The 18,116-nt window shown below is 41.6% G+C and overlaps 1 protein-coding gene and 1 long non-coding RNA gene across 5 annotated transcripts in view; one reads left to right on the top strand and one right to left on the bottom strand.

Moving 5' to 3' along the window:
- The first annotated feature begins 1,430 nt into the window (after positions 1 to 1,430).
- Positions 1,431 to 17,381, top strand: PABPC1 (poly(A) binding protein cytoplasmic 1). Of its 3 annotated transcripts, XM_023248198.2 has the most exons (16): positions 1,457 to 1,964; positions 2,078 to 2,306; positions 5,376 to 5,569; positions 5,770 to 5,885; positions 8,011 to 8,150; positions 9,699 to 9,793; positions 10,106 to 10,243; positions 10,440 to 10,535; positions 12,706 to 12,978; positions 13,189 to 13,279; positions 13,904 to 14,014; positions 14,097 to 14,251; positions 14,787 to 14,871; positions 15,325 to 15,455; positions 16,003 to 16,096; positions 16,929 to 17,381. In XM_023248198.2, the coding sequence occupies exons 2-15, from the start codon at positions 2,114 to 2,116 to the stop codon at positions 16,093 to 16,095; spliced, it is 1,911 nt and encodes a 636-aa protein (XP_023103966.1). In that variant the 5' UTR covers positions 1,457 to 1,964; positions 2,078 to 2,113; the 3' UTR covers position 16,096; positions 16,929 to 17,381. The 3 variants fall into 3 exon arrangements, with proteins under 3 accessions (XP_044905867.1, XP_044905866.1, XP_023103966.1); XM_045049931.1 differs by having other exon boundaries at positions 1,453 to 2,306; positions 8,011 to 8,141; XM_045049932.1 differs by lacking the exons at positions 13,189 to 13,279; positions 13,904 to 14,014; positions 14,097 to 14,251; ... (2 more) ...; positions 16,003 to 16,096; positions 16,929 to 17,381 and having other exon boundaries at positions 1,431 to 2,306; positions 10,440 to 10,640; positions 11,097 to 12,786.
- The window catches only part of LOC123383150, a 73,658-nt gene continuing 64,338 nt past the window's right edge, over positions 8,797 to 18,116 (bottom strand). The window contains exons 3-4 of one of the 2 annotated variants that reach the window (XR_006592589.1): positions 16,356 to 16,500; positions 8,797 to 9,438 (exon numbers count right to left, since the gene is read on the bottom strand). This is a non-coding gene — a long non-coding RNA (uncharacterized LOC123383150). Of the gene's footprint in view, positions 9,439 to 12,749; positions 16,501 to 18,116 lie in introns of those variants that run through there. The other variant, XR_006592588.1, reaches the window with a different exon arrangement.

The raw sequence follows: 18,116 nt of genomic DNA, 5'->3' as shown, positions 1-18,116 counted from the left end.
CGTGTTTTTCAAAAATATTATCTTCCTACCAAGATAGGGGCAAAATACCACTCATGTGGGATTCTGCGGGTTTAAATTTTAATTGAATGAAAATAAAGCACCCAGTCCACACCTGGCAATGTATCTGGCATGCATTAGAGTTTATTGAATTAAAGAATAAATTGGGCAATCATTTAACTTGAGATTGTTCCCTTAACAGTAAAATAAAATTATTACTACGTGCTCCACCACCCACACAAGATTGCTGTAGGGAACAAATGATAGGATGTTTATGCAAGTGCTTTAAAAACTGTAAAGTATGTTACTACTTTAAAGTGGGAATTTGAATGTTGACCTAATGTCATTCCTATAAACTGGTATTTTTTTATGGCCATCAATTTATTAAACTCGGCATTTCTATTAAAGTCCAAAACTAATGTATAAAATTGTTTCAAACATTTGCAATACTGCGTTGAAACTATTCCTAATGTTGCCTGCTTGAGGGTCTGTGCTACGTACGAATGTGAGACTCCTACTTTACGGAAAAACATTAATTTTTCTTGAGTCCTGTATTCTACCCCAAAGAAATTTCAACTAGAAATAGCACGAATCAATGACTCCAATCCAGCAACTCAAGTTAATAGTGATCACGATTCTTTAAAAAGGGAAGCGGACAAAGACACCGAAACAGTTTTCCCAGATTAAAGCCACTTTGACTAACGGCAGCGTCCGGTGGAGACCGAGGTGAGTCCAGGACTCGGAAACCAGGGGACGAGAAGCCCAAAGACCCCTCCCCTCTCCCCCCCCCCCCCCCCCGGCCTCTACTGGAAGCACCGCGGGGCGGCGACCGGGATCCAGCGCCAGGACGGTTGGGGGTCCCCGAGCGTGCGGCCAGGACCCGCGGCCAGTTGGAATCAGCGAGCGCCTCGGCCGTTGGGGACTCCAGCTCCCAGCAGGCACCGCTTCCGCGGCCGACGCGCGTGGCGGCGCTGCCCGCTGGGACTCGTAGTGCGGTCCGGGTAGGAGAAAAGGGAGCCAGCCCCGGCTCCTTTCACGCACGTTTCAGAAACTGGGTCTGGAAGGGACCACGCCGGCCCATCTGCGCCCGGCGTCCCTCCGCGGCGGGGGCGAGCGGAACAGGGCGGGCCACGGCGGGAAAGGCCCTGACGGCCGTGCACGTGGGGGGTGGTTAGCGCCTAGGAACCCGGAAGCCCCGCGCACCGCCCACCGCCGCAGTGACGGGTTAACGCTTCTCCGGGGTGGAGGTGGGGGCGGGGTGTGTGGAAAGAGAGGCCGTCCCAACCCGACTCCTCTGAGAGCCGCTCGCGAGCCAGCCCTCCCCTCCCCCGCGAACCCTACGCAGCACAGGCCCCGCCCCTCGGCCGCGGCGCGTGCGCAGAAGCCCCGCCCCAGCCCCACCCCCACACCCGCAGCAGCCGCCGCCGCCACCTCTCCCTTCCTCTCTGCTCTTTCCTCCTCCTGTTTTCTTTTCCCTCCTCCCCCTCGCCTCCTTTTCTCCTCCTCCTCCGGCGCTGACGCTCGCGTAGGGCCCTGGCGTCAGACGCGCGGGGGCGGGGCGAGTGCGGCGGGGGGTATAAGTAGAGGGTGCAGGAGGCGGTGCTTCCCCTTCTCCCCGGCGGTTAGTGCTGAGAGTGCGGAGTGTGTGCTCCGGGCTCGGAACACACATTTATTATTAAAAAAACCCAAAAAAAATCTAAAAAAATCTTTTAAAAAACCCAAAAAAAATTAACAAAAAATCCGCGTCTCCCCCGCCGGAGACTTTTATTTTTTTTTCTTCCTCTTTTATAAAATAACCCGGTGAAGCAGCCGAGACCGACCCGCCCGCCCGCCCGCGGCCCCGCAGCAGCTCCAAGAAGGAACCAAGAGACCGAGGCCTTCCCGCTGCCTGGACCCGACACCGCCACCCTCGCTCCTCAGCCAGCAGCCAGCAGCCAGCGGCAGCCGATCGACCCCGTTCTGCGGCCGTTGAGTAGTTTTCGATTCCGGTTGATTTTTGTCCCTCTGCGCTTGCCCCCGCTCCCCTCCCCCCGGCTCCGGCCCCCGGCCCCAGCACTCGCTCTCCTCCTCTCACGGAAAGGTCGCGGCCTGTGGCCCTGCGGGCAGCCGTGCCGAGATGAACCCCAGCGCCCCCAGCTACCCCATGGCCTCGCTCTACGTGGGGGACCTACACCCCGACGTGACCGAGGCGATGCTCTACGAGAAGTTCAGCCCGGCCGGGCCCATCCTCTCCATCCGGGTCTGCAGGGACATGATCACCCGCCGCTCCTTGGGCTACGCGTATGTGAACTTCCAGCAGCCGGCGGACGGTGAGAGCCGGGCCCGGCGGGCGGGCGGGCGGCCATGAGGCGCAGGCGGCGGCGGGCTGGCTAGGCCGACGGGCCCGGGGGAGGGGGGCGGGAGGGCATGTCAGCCCCCCACGGCCGGCGGGGAGACGCTCGGGCGCCGGGACCCCCGCTCCCGGTGCCCGCGGGGACCCGCGCTGCCGGCAGCCGCACGCCTGGCCACTTCCTCCTTTGCGACCATTTTCTCGGCCTCAGCCGCTCTCAAACTTTAGGGTGATGACGCGCCGGGAGGTTGGGTGAGATTGGGTTCTTCCACCGCGCTCCCGCCAGTAGCTGCGGGATTCTGGGGCGTCGGGAGTCGAGTCCCCTTCTCCGGTAATAGGTGAAGGCGCTCCCACCACCCGGGCTCTTGCCGGCGCCCCAGGACCCGCAGGAAGTGCGATTCGGTGCTCGAAAAATACCACGTGTTGAACCCTGTAACCTCACAGGCCCGAGGCCTGTTTCTGCTACTGGCCCAATCGCCTGGGGGAGCCACAGGGCCTTAGAATAAAGTTAATTTGGTGATGTGGTGGTCCTTGGGTTTCTGAATCCGTTCTTAATCACTTGTCAGTGACCGGTGGCTCTAGAGATGTAAATTACCAGATGAGACACGCGTTTGGGGGTTTCCCCGAGTTCAAGCATTTCTCACTCTAATACGAACAGCAGAATGGTAGAAGCAGAGGTTGCGGAGTATGGCCCTTTTGAAATCAACTGTTTGCTCAAGCAGTGTGGGTCATTTTGAATGTTTTATCCAAATTAGTTTCATAATACTGGTAATTTGTTCAGAATGTTTTTTTCTTCCTGTGCTTTTGAGAGGTTTTCCTTAAAACGTATTCACCAATTTTGGCTGTGAACTGTTTACTTGCAAGTGTAGTGTGGACTGGACCATTATACTTAGTAGCGTTCAGGTAGTAAAGGTTTGCTTTTTAAAGTGGTCCAGAATATCCGTACATTATGGGAAATTGCACAAAATAACAGATGAGAATAAGATTGAAATTCATGGAGAGAAATGTGGCTAACCTTGTATTTTTATTTTGAAGTTAAACCATTCACAAAAACAGGTTGGCAAACCGATAAGATAATGTGGCGTGGTGATGAGTTACCAGGATTTTCTTTCATATCTGGATGTATGACTTCTAAAAGTTGACTACTAAAAGTCAGCTTCAGTTGACTTTATGGCCCAATTTGTTTTTTTTCCCCAAGCTGCTTGGATACATGTTAAGTAATACAAATTACAGGGAGTTGGCTTTTAAATTTTTATTTTATTCACTCAGAACTGAAGTTACTTAATGATCAGCTGTTTACCAAGTGAAGGTAATAGCGAGATTTGAGGTAGGCATATTATGGAGTGACCCAGAGCCAGAAGTTGTAAAACTGCACTGCAGCTTTCCTGCCCTTTGGCTCTGTAAGCAGGAGCTCCAAATACCCCTCCATAACAATTCTTCCCGACCCTGGACAAGGTTTGCCACTGAATGAGAGATAAAAATTAGGGGAAATAACTTTGGGGCAGGTAATCACAATTTAGAGTCCATGGAGAAAACTTGAACAAACCCTAAAGACCATAAAATGTAAGTTTTGGAAATGGCTGTTACTTGATCTCAGTTTAACAATTTTAAAACAAAAAAAACCCACTTTTTAGAATTTCTTGTGATTTGAAAAGTTGAACTTCAGGTTACCATGGTTACAGTACACTGCCTGTATTCTCAGTCTGTTCCATAGACCAGTACCGTAACTGCTCAAAAGAAAATAGCATTTTTTCATCTTCCATTTATTTGGTTTCAGTACAAATTACCGTCTTTCTAGTTATTCCAGTGGTTTTCTCTTTCTTTTCCTATTTACTGCAACACTGATGAACTTGTAGAATAGCTTCCAAAAGTGACCAGTTTCCAATTTAACAGGAAGAGGTGACTCATTCGAAAGACGCTCAAGCAAAGTCAGCTAAAAAACTAGGGGAGCTGAGTAGGTGTGGTCAATTGATAATGAGCTGACAGCTGATTGTCACTATCTTCTAGAAACTGGAGCTTTCATTTATAAAAAGAAGTGGCCGGAAAATTTGTCCTCTCAATAATTTTCCAGTTACATTGGCATGGAATTTGTAGAAACTGGTGTTTCAGGACTTCAGATGGACTATGTTTTTTCTTTTAGGATTAATTTTTTTTTTTTTTACTTAGAATACATTTTTCCATGGAAAGTCTCGATAAGTGCTTCATGGTAGAGGTGGACATAATTCAGTCCTTCAAAGACCCTGAGATCATAGGGTAGATTTTGAAATATTCTAGCACTATCTAGGAATAATGGATTAAATGATTAATAAATCGGTGACTAAAGAAATAATTGGTTTTATGTGTCAAAGTGTTAGTGAATTGTGAATATTGTAGATCTGGTATTCCAAAAATTCTGTATTCAGTATAGAGCTAAGTATGCCCAACATCGGATTAGTTTTTGAAAGATGGATTCAAATCTGGATCTGAATGGATGTAGCTTTTTTTTTTTTTTTTTTTTTTTTAATATGGCAATAGGAGGTTGGGCCATGATATCCTGAAATCACACCTACCCCCCCCCCCATCCAGGAATTTTTTTTTTTTTGATGGACTAATTTTTATATAATATTGGCTGTGGTAAGCAACGAAAAGATTGATTTTGACAATAAGGGAAGGCATTGAAATGCTTGAAAATCTAAAAACTGTTGAGTCTGATAATTTATAATTGCCTAATATCTTTTATATTGCTTATTAAGTAGATTGTATGCGGAGGTATCGTGGTTTTATATTGAGTAGGAACTAAAAGGTGATTTTAAATTATGGCAGTTAAAAATTGTTTCAGAAATACCTTATTAGTAATAGGTCATCTAGTAACATGGGAGATGGGAAATTTCTGATAATTCTTTTTTTTGCCTTATACAATTTAAATCTAGACCAGTGTAAGGTAAGGTCCAGCCATCTTGAAGTTTAAAGAAGTAGAGGCACTGCCCCCCCCCCACAATGATTTATATAATTTTTAGTAGCCTGAAAATGTTTTGAAGTAATATTCACTCTAAACATGTCTTTCCTGCAGCGGAGCGTGCTTTGGACACCATGAATTTTGATGTTATAAAGGGCAAGCCAGTACGCATCATGTGGTCTCAGCGTGATCCATCGCTTCGCAAAAGTGGAGTGGGCAACATATTCATTAAAAATTTGGACAAATCCATTGATAATAAAGCACTGTATGATACATTTTCTGCTTTTGGTAACATCCTTTCATGTAAGGTAAGCCAAACTGACAGGTAAACATTTACAGTGTTTTAGCTTCTCGTAGTTTATTCCTTAAAAGAGCAACCATACTACAGAGGTAGCTTTATTTCCCAAATAACCCAGGCTAGGAGGCTGACAAGTTCTCTCTGAACACTGGGGGAAAAAATGCTAAATCAATAGCAAGTAATGAAAAATTGGTATCCGTTTTTCCCTAGGTGGTTTGTGATGAAAATGGTTCCAAAGGTTATGGATTTGTACATTTTGAGACACAGGAAGCAGCTGAAAGAGCTATTGAAAAAATGAATGGGATGCTTCTAAATGATCGCAAAGTGTAAGTATAAATAGTTAATCATATTTCAAATCTGTTTTTAATAGTTCAGTTCATCTTACTAGTTAGTATATTTGTGTTCTTAAAGAGCTAGAGCTGGAGTGAAAGTTAATAAACCACATCTTGGTAGGTTTTGTAATTGTCTTTTCTGATTTGTTGTAACATACAAATAACGGTGAATTAATGTGATTGGTCAGCATTCAAGCCAAAAAGAAAATGAACATAGGTATACTGAGATGAGAAACCTTTTCAGAATAAGTGCATAGAGAAAAAACTAGGAATCCAAACAGAAACTTAATCATAATTCCTGAGGTGATCATTGACCCATTTTACATTTGAGGAAACCGAGGCTGAAATAATTTGCCTGTGTTAACCTGCTGGTTTGACAGATGAGCTGGGATACAAACCCAGTGGTCTAAATTCAGAGCTTAAGTTGGCTCTTTACTTGGCCTTACTACTACAATTTATTGCTGAAGTTTAAAGGTTTGGGTTTTGGGGGGCTTCTTGGTTTGTTTTTTTTAACCTTGTGACCTCCCCCCCACCCATCTAAAGATAAAGTGGAATTAAACCAGAAATCTTCATAACTAATCATTCCTGAAAATAAACTTGTTTTTGAAAGTTGCTAACTTTTTATACAATGGCACTGATAAAACCTCTGAGACTATTTTTGCTGCAGGTGAAAATTGCAGATTTTGTGAGGCCAAAGAAATTACATCTTAAATTTTTTATCCTCAACGCCAGTCGATTTTGTTTAATTATCCAGGCAAATTCAACTGTAAGGCCATACTGTAAATGATCTGAGTTCATGTTGCTGTGTAAACTGCAGTGATAGCATGCATGTTGGGTCTGGTTGTTCTTCGAACACCTTAAACTGCATCACTCTTAAAATGTGGTCACCTCGTCAAGTGGTATGGTCAGTCTGTACATGAAGGGATCATGCACATGATGCACATGGTGTTACCTATTTGAATTTTGTGTCCCTGCATGATTAAGGAAAGACTTTGTAAGGTGTAAAGAACCCATATAAGTCTAAGAAACCAGCAGTTGCTCGATATGAACAATTTACAAAGGCTAATTCTTAGAAGTAGTGCATCATTATTTATTTTTGAAGTAGAACATCTTTAAATGAGAGAAATATTTAGCATCATTAGTATTAGGAGATAAAAATCTTACAGTTTGTCCACATGCTTGGGGGGGGTGGGAAGAAGAATGTCCAGCATCGGTGGGGGTCTAGATTCAATAATTTATTGCTCTTTTGAGTGTGAAGTAATCCTTTTGGAAAACCGTTTGTGTATGTAAACTTAAGGTCACTTATAGGCTTTTTGAACTACTGCGATTGCTGCAAATCTATCCTAAGAAATAACAGAAAGGCTCATTAAGTTCCAGCATTATTTACAAAAGCAGAAAGTTGTGATGTCCGCAGTGGAGTATTCTGCTCCTGTTGGGAGTGTTTGTAAAACTGATAGCAAGGAGAAGCACTGCCGAATGAGTGGGGTGGGGAAGGTTAAGGAACAAAGTCACAGGTATGTCCATTAAAACAAAAGGACTTAGGGACTAAGTCAGTCATGATTTGGGTGGTATTAATGGGAGATGGCTTTTTACTTTGGTGTCTATTACAATATTCTTTAAGGACATGCCCTACTTTTAGGGAAAACTAAAATTTTAAAACATTCAGTCGATAATGCTGCAAAGAAAATTTGCGAAGGTGTTAGGTGTTAAGAGTACAAAATTCAGAAGTATAAATTTTCCATTTTAGGAGATTACAAAAAGTGCGCAGGGGCCACTTGGAAATAGCACTGACGAAAGGTTTTAGGTCTTTTCCTTGGTGTGGTGCATGTGTTACCCCCCACTCCTTTATATTGCTAGGCATGATCTCTTTAACCCTGGGTTAGCTAGAAGGAAGGGAGAGGAGTGTGTATGAAGAAAAATGCTTCCTTTTTTATTGTAGTTAAGAGGTTTGTTCTTTTATGCTTCCATTTTTTTTCACTTAAGGCACTTGTTTTATCGTGTGCTCTTTATTAGAGATTCTGAAATTATCAGTAACAATTACAAAATCAACCATCAGGCTTAATTAATCTGAACTTAATAAAATAGAACCTAATTTTATAGTCCTTACATATTTTATTAGATTTGTTGGACGATTTAAGTCTCGTAAAGAACGAGAAGCAGAACTCGGAGCTAGGGCAAAAGAGTTCACCAATGTTTACATCAAGAATTTTGGAGAAGATATGGATGATGAGCGCCTTAAGGATCTCTTTGGCAAGTTTGGTAATGTGTCTGAATTAAATTTTTACACTCAAAGTTCTGAGTAATTGCTCAACATTAGTTTTGGCTAATACTTTATACTAAAGTAAATGAAATGAAACTTAATATGGTACTTAAAAGTAACTGTCATTATGTGGATCAAACTACTGATAGTTCATTATACTACAAAGTAGTATATAAATAAAGGTTAATAGTGTTGTTATTAGCACAGTAAGGTGTGACTGCATAATTGGAACAGAGTTTAAAAGGTTATGCTACAGTAAGAAGTTGTGCTGGATTTATGCACGTACAGATCCCATCTCATCAGAGGCATGCACACGACACAGCCAACTTAGGTCAGAATGCAGTCTTTAGTTAGGGGACAGGAAAGCTGGCCAGCTTTAGGGTATTTGGCCAGTCTTAAAAGCCTCGTGTTTGAGCAATTTGAAACCATGACATTCAAAGACAAAGCCAGAGATCCTGATTTTCCCGTGATATCTCCTTGGGATGGCCTTCTGAATCCATGGGATCTTAAACTATTTGTTCCTTGCATTTCAAAATTAACTTCATTAAATTTTAAGTCAGCGAAGTGTAACCAGCCTCACTTCAGATAGTTGTGTGACTGATCAGAGGATGGACTTTAAATTGAATGCTTTTGCAGGTGATTTGCTTTTCCTTATCATTTGTTGAACTTATTAAATAGGTGGCTTTTTTTTTTGAGCACCTCAAATGATACAGAATTAGGAAATGTAATTTTTATTGCCGATCTAACATACCACATTGAACCCACTGCTCCTTTGAGCAAAAAACTTGTCCTTTTGCACAAAGGTAAATTGTGTCTTGCATCTTTAAATTCTCTTTAGTGAATGGTTTTGTATGTTTCATCTGTCTTTTTTAATTAGAAGCTGTTTCCTAAGTTGGATATTATTAACCAGTTATGCCAAATTAATGCGAGGTGACCACCAATACGTAAATTTGTCAAATAATTTTCTTGGCTATTTCTCAAAGCAGAGATTGGAAGTACAGCATTAGGACCAGAGGTACCTTAAAGGAAACAATCTACCTGTGCCCGTAGCTGTTCCATATTCTCTGTAATCAGATGTGATTTTAAACCTTTTTTGGCCCCATCTCCCAGGCTGAGATAACACCCACCTCAGTTAAGTGTCTTTCACTTAGGCGGACGGGGGCCATGTGTCATCAAAAATGTGCCACCTTCTCCCAAGTGATTTCTGTCTTTCCAAAGGTTCCTGTATTCCCTCCACTCCCAGTTGAAAGTCAGGTGGGCCAAGGGTGGAGAAAAACCAGTTGTTGGCTTAAAAAAAAAAAAAAAAAAGCAAATCTGTTTTGAACAAAATAAAATCTCATTTACAATTGCCTAAAACATAACCTCCTTAAATGGAAGGAGGAATGAGTGTTTCAGGGAATAGAGTACTTAGCTTCTTAGTACAAATAAAAGGTCTTTGAAGAGACTTTTTTTTTTAATTTTTATTTTTTTCATGGCTTTGTGTGTGTTGAAATTTGAAATGTATAAATGTGTGAAATACCTTTGAATCATCTAAAAACTTTTTTTAGGACCTGCCTTAAGTGTGAAAGTAATGACTGATGAAAGTGGAAAATCCAAAGGTTTTGGATTTGTAAGCTTCGAAAGGCATGAAGATGCACAGAAAGTAAGACTCAAATATACTAACTAAAGACTGTGGGTTTCCCGTATTTTGTAGTAAGAAGGGAGATGACACATTTCCTTGCTCTGCTGCTGAAATGTACATGCGTTCTGGTGGCTATTTTACATGTATTGTTTTCAGTTACTTGTATTTGATTAGTTTTGAAGGTATAAATTGGGAACTGATATTTCCCCAAACAAAACTTAGTTTTTGTGACAGATCCACCTTTAGCTTTCATAACCTAACATTTTCCGTATTGTTATACAACTTCTTTCTCCGTTGCAAGTTAGTAATTAAAGTTTTTGTGATTTCTGTAAGGCTGTGGATGAGATGAACGGGAAGGAGCTCAATGGAAAACAAATTTACGTTGGTCGAGCTCAGAAAAAAGTGGAACGGCAGACGGAACTTAAGCGCAAATTTGAACAGATGAAGCAAGATAGGATCACCAGATACCAGGTTCATTTTTAATTGACAAGCGAAATAAGACAGGGATGAGCAAACCTAGTTTACGTTCATGTCAGTTACTGCCAGGTAACTGGAGGGTTTGAGAGGGGGGGAGGGAGAAGAAACGTGGGATAAAATACTAGGAAGTGTGCTTCAGTACCACTGTGGTTTTCTTCTTTTCCTTCAGTTCTCTTTTCTTTTTTTTTAGGGTGTTAACCTTTATGTGAAAAATCTTGATGATGGTATTGATGATGAACGTCTCCGGAAAGAGTTTTCTCCTTTTGGTACAATCACTAGTGCAAAGGTAAAGCATAGGGATACTTTTTTACCATTTAGGGAAAATCCATGCATGTGGATATGTGTGTATAAATTTCACATTAATACACCTACTGGAATTTTTGTCTTACTTTGTAAATGAATAGTCAAATAGGGGTTTTTTTTTCTTCCAAAAAAAAACCAGGCTTTTATTTTTCTGGAAATCAGGTTTCTATCTCATTGCTTCAAAAATATATTCAAATTTGAAGTAGATGTAGCCTTGATGGTTTATTTTTTGCAGGTGGTGAGTTCTGAATGCTTCCTGGGGAAGGCTACATTTGTTGACCATAGTTCATGATTGATCCTCACATAATTAATACACATAGTTCTATATACTCTGTTCAACTCGTTATTTTCCTGGTTAAAGAAGGCAGTTTAGGGGCACCGGGACCTTTGTGGCTCAGTCGGTTAAGCGCCTGACTCTTGATTTCTGCTCAGGTTGTGATTTCGTGGTTCACGGGGTTGAGCCCCCTCACCACGCTCCACACTGACAGCACGGAGCCTGCCTAGGACTCTCTCTCCCTTCCTCTGCACACATGCCTTCTCAGTCTCTAAATATCTTTTTAAAAGCAATTTATCAGGAAACTATAGTTGTTACAGGGGAAACATGTATTCATTAACACTTCATTCTGGGGAGTCCAGTTTCAAGCCCCCAAGCAGTAAAGATTGATGTACTTGAACTCAGAAATTAAGAATTACAGCAATATGTAATATGTGGTTTTAATCTAAATTCCGGGATTTTAAGAACCTCTGCTCCAGGTGTTTTTTTTCCTGATGTCAGTGATCCAAGAATGCCTCCGTGTGTAAAGTTCTGTGCATCTGTATTTTGGGATATAGGAGGAGTGTCAAAAACTTAGATTGGTTGTCTTTTGATTTAGAGAGAATTTTATGTCAATTTTGTTTTATAGTGCAAATATTGTCTCCAGTCTTTCACTTAGGACTTTGGGTTTTTTGTCATCTTGTTTTCCCTATAGTTTACATTTTATGTTCAGAATCTGGCAATTTGATTTTTCAATGTGACATGAATTAAGAGTTGTGACTTAATTCTTCTCATTTCTCTCAATGTACCATGTATTGAATAACGCAAGGTCCATTTTTTCATTATTTTAAAATGTTAACCTTAACACACTAAATTCCCATAATTGCATGGGTAGGTTTCAGGATCTTGTTTTAGGTAGAATTGACATATATTAAGTATACAACATAATGACGATGTTTGTGTATGTTGTGAAACGGTCATAATAAATCTAGTTAATATTTGTCACTATACATAATTCTTTTTCCTCTCATGAGAACTTTTGAGACCTACTCTCAGGAACTTTCAAATGTGTAACATAGAACTATTGACTATAGTCCCCCATGCTGTACATTAATTGCATCCCCCGGATTTATTTTATAGCTGGGAGTTTATACTTTTTAAAACCTCTTCATTTCATTTCCTCTACCCCCACCTCTCTGCTTCTAGCAACCATGAGCTCAGTTTTTTTGTTTGTTTCTTGGTGTGTTGCTTTTATTCCCCTTACGTGTGAGATCCTTGGACTGTGTTCCTACGCTACCCCATACTGCTCAATGTAGTTGTAGAACGTGTTTATTGCTGGGCTAAGGAGGAGTTCTTTGCGTCTCCTCGTTGCTCCTTTAAATGATCTTTGCAGTGTTTGGACGCTTTCTTCTAGCCAATATTTATGGCCCTTTTGGTCTTGAATGTGAAATTTTTATTTGAAATTGTGAATTTTGGCTAGTTCTAAGATTCAGCTGCGTCTCCACCCCACCCAAAGAATAGTAAAGCATGTTGTCCACTTGAATTGCTGAGTCAAATGTTGATGCTAGAGTTAAATTTAGCAGGCCCTGAACGTATTACTCAGATATTTAAACCTTAATATTTAAGCTCTAATACTTAATTGACTATCTAAAATCCTACCGCATTTGCTGTCCTACCTCCACCTCTTTACTTCCTGTTTTGTTTGGCTGAGGTGTACCACGTGTGTAGCTTGCCCTGAATATTTAGGTATTAAGGAAACATTGTAGAAAACAATGAAAGCATTAACAGTGTTTACTTGAGTCAGTAGCTGTAATTGACAAGTTAGTAATAATGCTTTTTTCTTAGCGTCCTGTTCTATCCTTGAATTAACTTTTTCTTAAATCTTTTTGTCTTCTAATAGGTCATGATGGAGGGTGGTCGCAGCAAAGGGTTTGGTTTTGTATGTTTCTCCTCCCCAGAAGAAGCCACAAAAGCAGTTACAGAAATGAATGGTAGAATTGTGGCCACCAAGCCATTGTATGTAGCTTTAGCTCAGCGCAAAGAAGAGCGCCAGGCTCACCTCACTAACCAGTATATGCAGAGAATGGCAAGTGTCCGAGCTGTGCCCAATCCTGTAATCAACCCCTACCAGCCAGCACCTCCTTCAGGTTACTTCATGGCAGCTATCCCACAGGTAAGTTTCAGAAGAGAACAAAAACCTAATGCAGGTTTTCATATTTGGTCACGTTTAGTGTCTTTGCCCTAAATAAAGGCATGTGAATTACGATCACGTTTGAAAAAAAACGCTTAGAGCGTAAGGACTTGCTGACTGTTTATTATAGTGTCAAGCTCGCTGCGTCACTTGCTTGCTTCTTTACCGGACGCGTGTGTTTGCTTTCTGCAGACTCAGAACCGTGCTGCGTACTACCCTCCTAGCCAGATTGCTCAACTCAGACCAAGTCCTCGCTGGACTGCTCAGGGTGCCAGACCTCATCGTAAGCCTTTTGTTTTTAAGTATGGTTGTGAATTGTTTGGACTAAAAGTGAGAGACAAATAAGCTGTTCTGTTTCAACGGTATATTGACTTTTTTTATAATTTAGGGTTGTGGGTGTTCATTTTGGGGGTCCTAGCGTTTTTTGTTTCTTGTTTTTTTAAGCAAAATCCTAAAATGCCTCCCCCTTCCTGTCTTACGGAGGCAGTAAATTCTGTGCTGATTTGATTTTCCTTTATGACAAGTTTGGGAATGGATCCAACTCTTAATTTCACATTTGGTTAGGCAGTAATTTTAAAAGACCTTGTTCCAATGTGCGAGGATCAGCGTCCTGGCATTTTGAGCCTTGCCCTGTGGACCAGGGCTGCATCGCAGGAGCACTTGGAACCAGGTTTGTGTATCGTGTTCAGGTAGTAATAAGTACTTATTCTTACACGAATGAATTTTTTTATGGACTCATTCTCCGGGCAAGTGGCAGGTGAGAGACTAAGCTTTAAAACATGGTAGCTCTATTTATTTAGTCATTTTTATCCTTTTGTTCAAACCTCAACTCTAAAAAAGCCTGAGTTTTTTAATGCTTTCGGTGAGTTTTTTCCCAGTTAACGTGTGTCTGTATCTTCAAATGCAGCATTCCAAAATATGCCCGGTGCTATCCGCCCAGCCGCTCCTAGACCACCATTTAGTACTATGAGACCAGCTTCTTCACAGGTTCCACGAGTCATGTCCACACAGCGTGTTGGTAAGTGGGAACACTTCCTGTAAAAATGGATTTCCTCTTTGAAAGCACGGTCAAAGTGCAGACCCGCATGTTCATTTTTTAGCTAACACGTCAACACAGACGATGGGTCCACGTCCTGCAGCTGCTGCCGCTGCAGCCACTCCTGCGGTCCGCACCGTTCCACAGTATAAGTACGCCGCCGGGGTCCGCAATCCGCAGCAGCATCTGAATGCACAGCCGCAAGTTACCATGCAGCAGGTGGGTCTTCGAGTTCTCCCCGAGAGGACGGGCCTTGGTTGCAGTTAAAGAAATATGACAGCTGGATCATGAGAGCTTGAGGTGTCCAGAATGTCTTGTTAATTGGTGTCCCGTTAATTGGCCGTGTGAAAAAACGTCTTATTTGCCCTATACTGTGGGAGTTAGACAAGCATTCAGCATCCCTCATCCCGACCCGCTTGTGTGGTTTGAGAGCTTTGTTAGGCATAGTCCTAAGGGAGAAAAGGCGAAATAAAGATTGGTCTGTGAGATTTGGCTCACCCCCTTTTTTCGACCCTGAGACAAAAATTGTCAACTGTCATTGAGTGTAACAGAAACAGAGCTCAAAAGAATATTCCAGGTAGAGAAGGAAGTATCCTGTGTGGTTATAATACTTGGGCTGTATTGCTGATTCACTCAGCCTCTCCTATTCATGTTTAGAATGCAGTCTTCATCATTTTGGGATTTTCTGGTGATCAGTGTTTTTATGTGCCATCACTTCTGTACTTTAAAGTTCGGAATTTTCCCGTTTTTCTAGCCTGCTGTCCACGTACAAGGTCAGGAGCCTTTGACTGCTTCCATGTTGGCATCTGCCCCTCCTCAAGAGCAAAAGCAAATGTTGGGTAAGTGCCTTTGTCCCACTTAGTCAGTGGCAGACAGATTGGCTAGAAAAGAGGAGGGAGATCCTCAGAGCCCTGCTTCGCACCTAAAAGTGGCAGTGAAGGTGGTGGGATTGGTTTGACTTGGTGTGTCTACCAAACTTCTTGATAGCTTTCCAGGCTTTTAATTAAGTATTTTGCTTTTGATGAATAGGATAATAGGGTGCTACTTGCCATGGATCCCATGACATTTTGGGAACAGGGAATTTGAACTAAATGGAAAAAAAACTGAGCACACATTTACCAACTTAATTGCCTTGGGGGTAGAGCTTGATCTGTTTGATAACGGTATCAAAATGGTGGATTTGGGGTTAGCATTTATTTGCTGTATCCAAAAGTAAGGTTCTTCAACCCAGTTTTAATATTGGCAGATGGCTTTATTCTTCTGATGAAAGGAATCTATGTTTTTGTTCCTAGGTGAGCGGCTCTTTCCTCTAATTCAAGCCATGCACCCTACTCTTGCTGGTAAAATCACTGGCATGTTGTTGGAGATTGATAATTCAGAACTTCTTCATATGCTGGAGTCTCCAGAGTCTCTCCGTTCTAAAGTAATTTAAATTCATCATTTATCTAGCAGCTTCTTATACAGTGTATTCCAGGGCTTTTTATAGAAACTTGAACATTAATAATAAGTGCTTTATACAAGCCACGCACAGTTCTAAGTTTTATTACGAATGTAAATCCTGATAACCACCTGTGGTTCCGTCATCCCCATTTTTACTGTACGTGGGGAAACAGTTTGGAAATCCTGCCCTTTGTTCACACAGCTAGTCCATGGCAGAGCTTGGTTTCACATCCAGCATCCATAGTCTCTTGGCTGTGCTGTTTTCTTAGTGAAGAAAGACATGTTTGCCAATGTTTCTCAACTTTGGGGGAGTTTTGGTGAGGAGAACGTGAGAAGCGCAAGAGGGTTCATGATTCCAGGACGGTGGTGGATTGTAACCCCACAGGATATGGATACAGTTGAAATGTGTTCTGGAAAGCAGTTCCTTCCACTTTCCTCTGAGGAAGAGTTTGGTTTGCCTTTGGACATTTACATGTTGTGAATTGGAACTTCTTCCAGTGACTCCTTCACAGAGCCAATTTGTTCTTTAGGTTGATGAAGCTGTAGCCGTACTACAAGCCCACCAAGCGAAAGAGGCTGCCCAGAAAGCAGTTAACAGTGCCACTGGTGTTCCAACTGTTTAAAGTGAGCATTACTCCCTGGGGAGTTTCATACTGATTTCCTTATCTCTTACCAGTTTGAGTAGGTTTTGAAACGTCGCAAAAATTTGTTTTTACCAGTATTCCAAACCTATTGCTGACTTTTTAAAGAGAAGTCGAAATAGAAACTAAAGGAGATTTTAGTTTACTTGTTAGCCTGGTATTGACTTGAATTTTTTCAAACACTGTCAGACATTGTGTATTTGAATTACTGATTGGATGGGCTGGGCTTTCTGTGTACTTACTCGCAGAGGACTTTTCATAGCTTACACCTTTTCTTGAGTTGCAGCAAGGACAGTTGCCCCCGGCCTCTACTAGTGCCCTTCTTTACTTTAAGGAACAGGGTGATGTAGCTGTGTAGCCCAGACTGGAGATTGACAGGATGTTTTCCTGTAAAGGACCAGAAAGGAAATATTTTAGGCCTTGTGGGCCGTGTTGTCTGTTGCAGTTACTCTGTTACAGTGTCAATGTGAAAGAGCTCCTAGACCTGATGTAAACAGATAGTTGCAGCTGTGTTCCAATAAGACTTTACAGAAACAGGCTGCACACTGAAGTTGGCCATGGGCTTTCAATTTGCTGTTGACAGGTACCAGTATTGGTTATCTTCTTTTGTGGCTGGTATTTGCCATTAGCGTGCTGTGTACTTGAAATTTGCACAGCGCTACGTTTGGTACATTTGCATACTGGAATATAATCGCAATAACTAGCAGCTATTATCACTTTATAAGGATTGTTTACTTTTATTTTAGCAACTGGAATCGTTAAATACTAGCTTGGCAAGTCTGATGATGATAATTTTTTTTTCCCTGCATTCACAGATTGATCAGGGACCACGAAAAGAAACTCGTGCTTCACCGAAGAAAAATATCTAAACATCGAAAAACTTAAACATTATGGAAAAAAAACATTGCAAAATAGAAAATAAATAAAAAAAGGAAAGGAAACTTTGAACCTTATGTACCGAGCAAATGCCAGGTCTAGCAAACATAATGCTAGTCCTAGATTACTTATTGATTTAAAAACAACAAAAAAAAAAAAACACAAAAAAATAGTAAAATATAAAAACAAATTAATGTTTTATAGACCCTGGGAAAAAGAATTTTCAGCAAAGTACAAAAATTTAAAGCATTCCTTTCTTTAATTTTGTAATTCTTTACTGTGGAATAGCTCAGAATGTCACTTCTGTTTTAAATAACAGAATTGATAACTGAGCAAGGAAACGTAATTTGGATTATAAAATTCTTGCTTTAATAAAAATTCCTTAAACAGTGCACAGTGGTGTTATGCTATTTTATTTCTTTGTAATTGGCTTGCGCAAATAGGTGATAAGCTGGGATTGGCAGAAGAACCTCTTAACCCGTGCTGTTAAGTTCAAGGGTATCCTAGTTTTACGAGAAAGAGCCAGAAGACTATCCCTAATGTGTTTTTACGTTTCCATGTGAATTCTTGAGCCAACGTATGTCTGTCATTAAATGACGAACATTTTTTGAGATGATGCCAGTTTATGACTAGTAAGGTGTCTAAGCTGGAAAGATAATTAGCTTAAACCCTCATTTATATGGTGTAAAACAGCAACAGCAGTGACAAAGTGAGGGTAACTTTGTTAAGTTGCTGATTGTGACTTCATGCCTTAGACTCTTGTCACCTAAAGTACTTGTGGAAAATCAGTATTTGGGGGTTCTACCTCTGGGGGATGGGTTTAGAAGATGGGGGCCAGGACCCCCGGTCAACCTGCATAAAAAAAGACCCTGGCAGTTTAAATACACTTTTGAGAATGGTCTAGTTTTAATCTCTGTTCCATTCTCTACACATACTTCTGCCAAAGTTCGCTTTCTAAGTTGCACATCTGACGATCTGAATCTCAACACCAGCTCTTTAGGAGCAAATAAATGAATCCAAATAAAAACCATGGTTACGACAGTGTCTTTTGCATGATGAAGCTTTGAAGGCTTTTCACCTCAGCTGCTTTTGAAACTGGATACACACATTAACCCCTGCCTCCTCCC

Source organism: Felis catus, chromosome F2, assembly GCF_018350175.1.
Source record: "Felis catus isolate Fca126 chromosome F2, F.catus_Fca126_mat1.0, whole genome shotgun sequence".
Lineage (NCBI taxonomy): Eukaryota > Metazoa > Chordata > Mammalia > Carnivora > Felidae > Felis > Felis catus.
The sequence above is the reverse complement of the archived record's forward strand: the minus strand, read 5'-3'. Positions and strand labels throughout refer to the sequence as shown.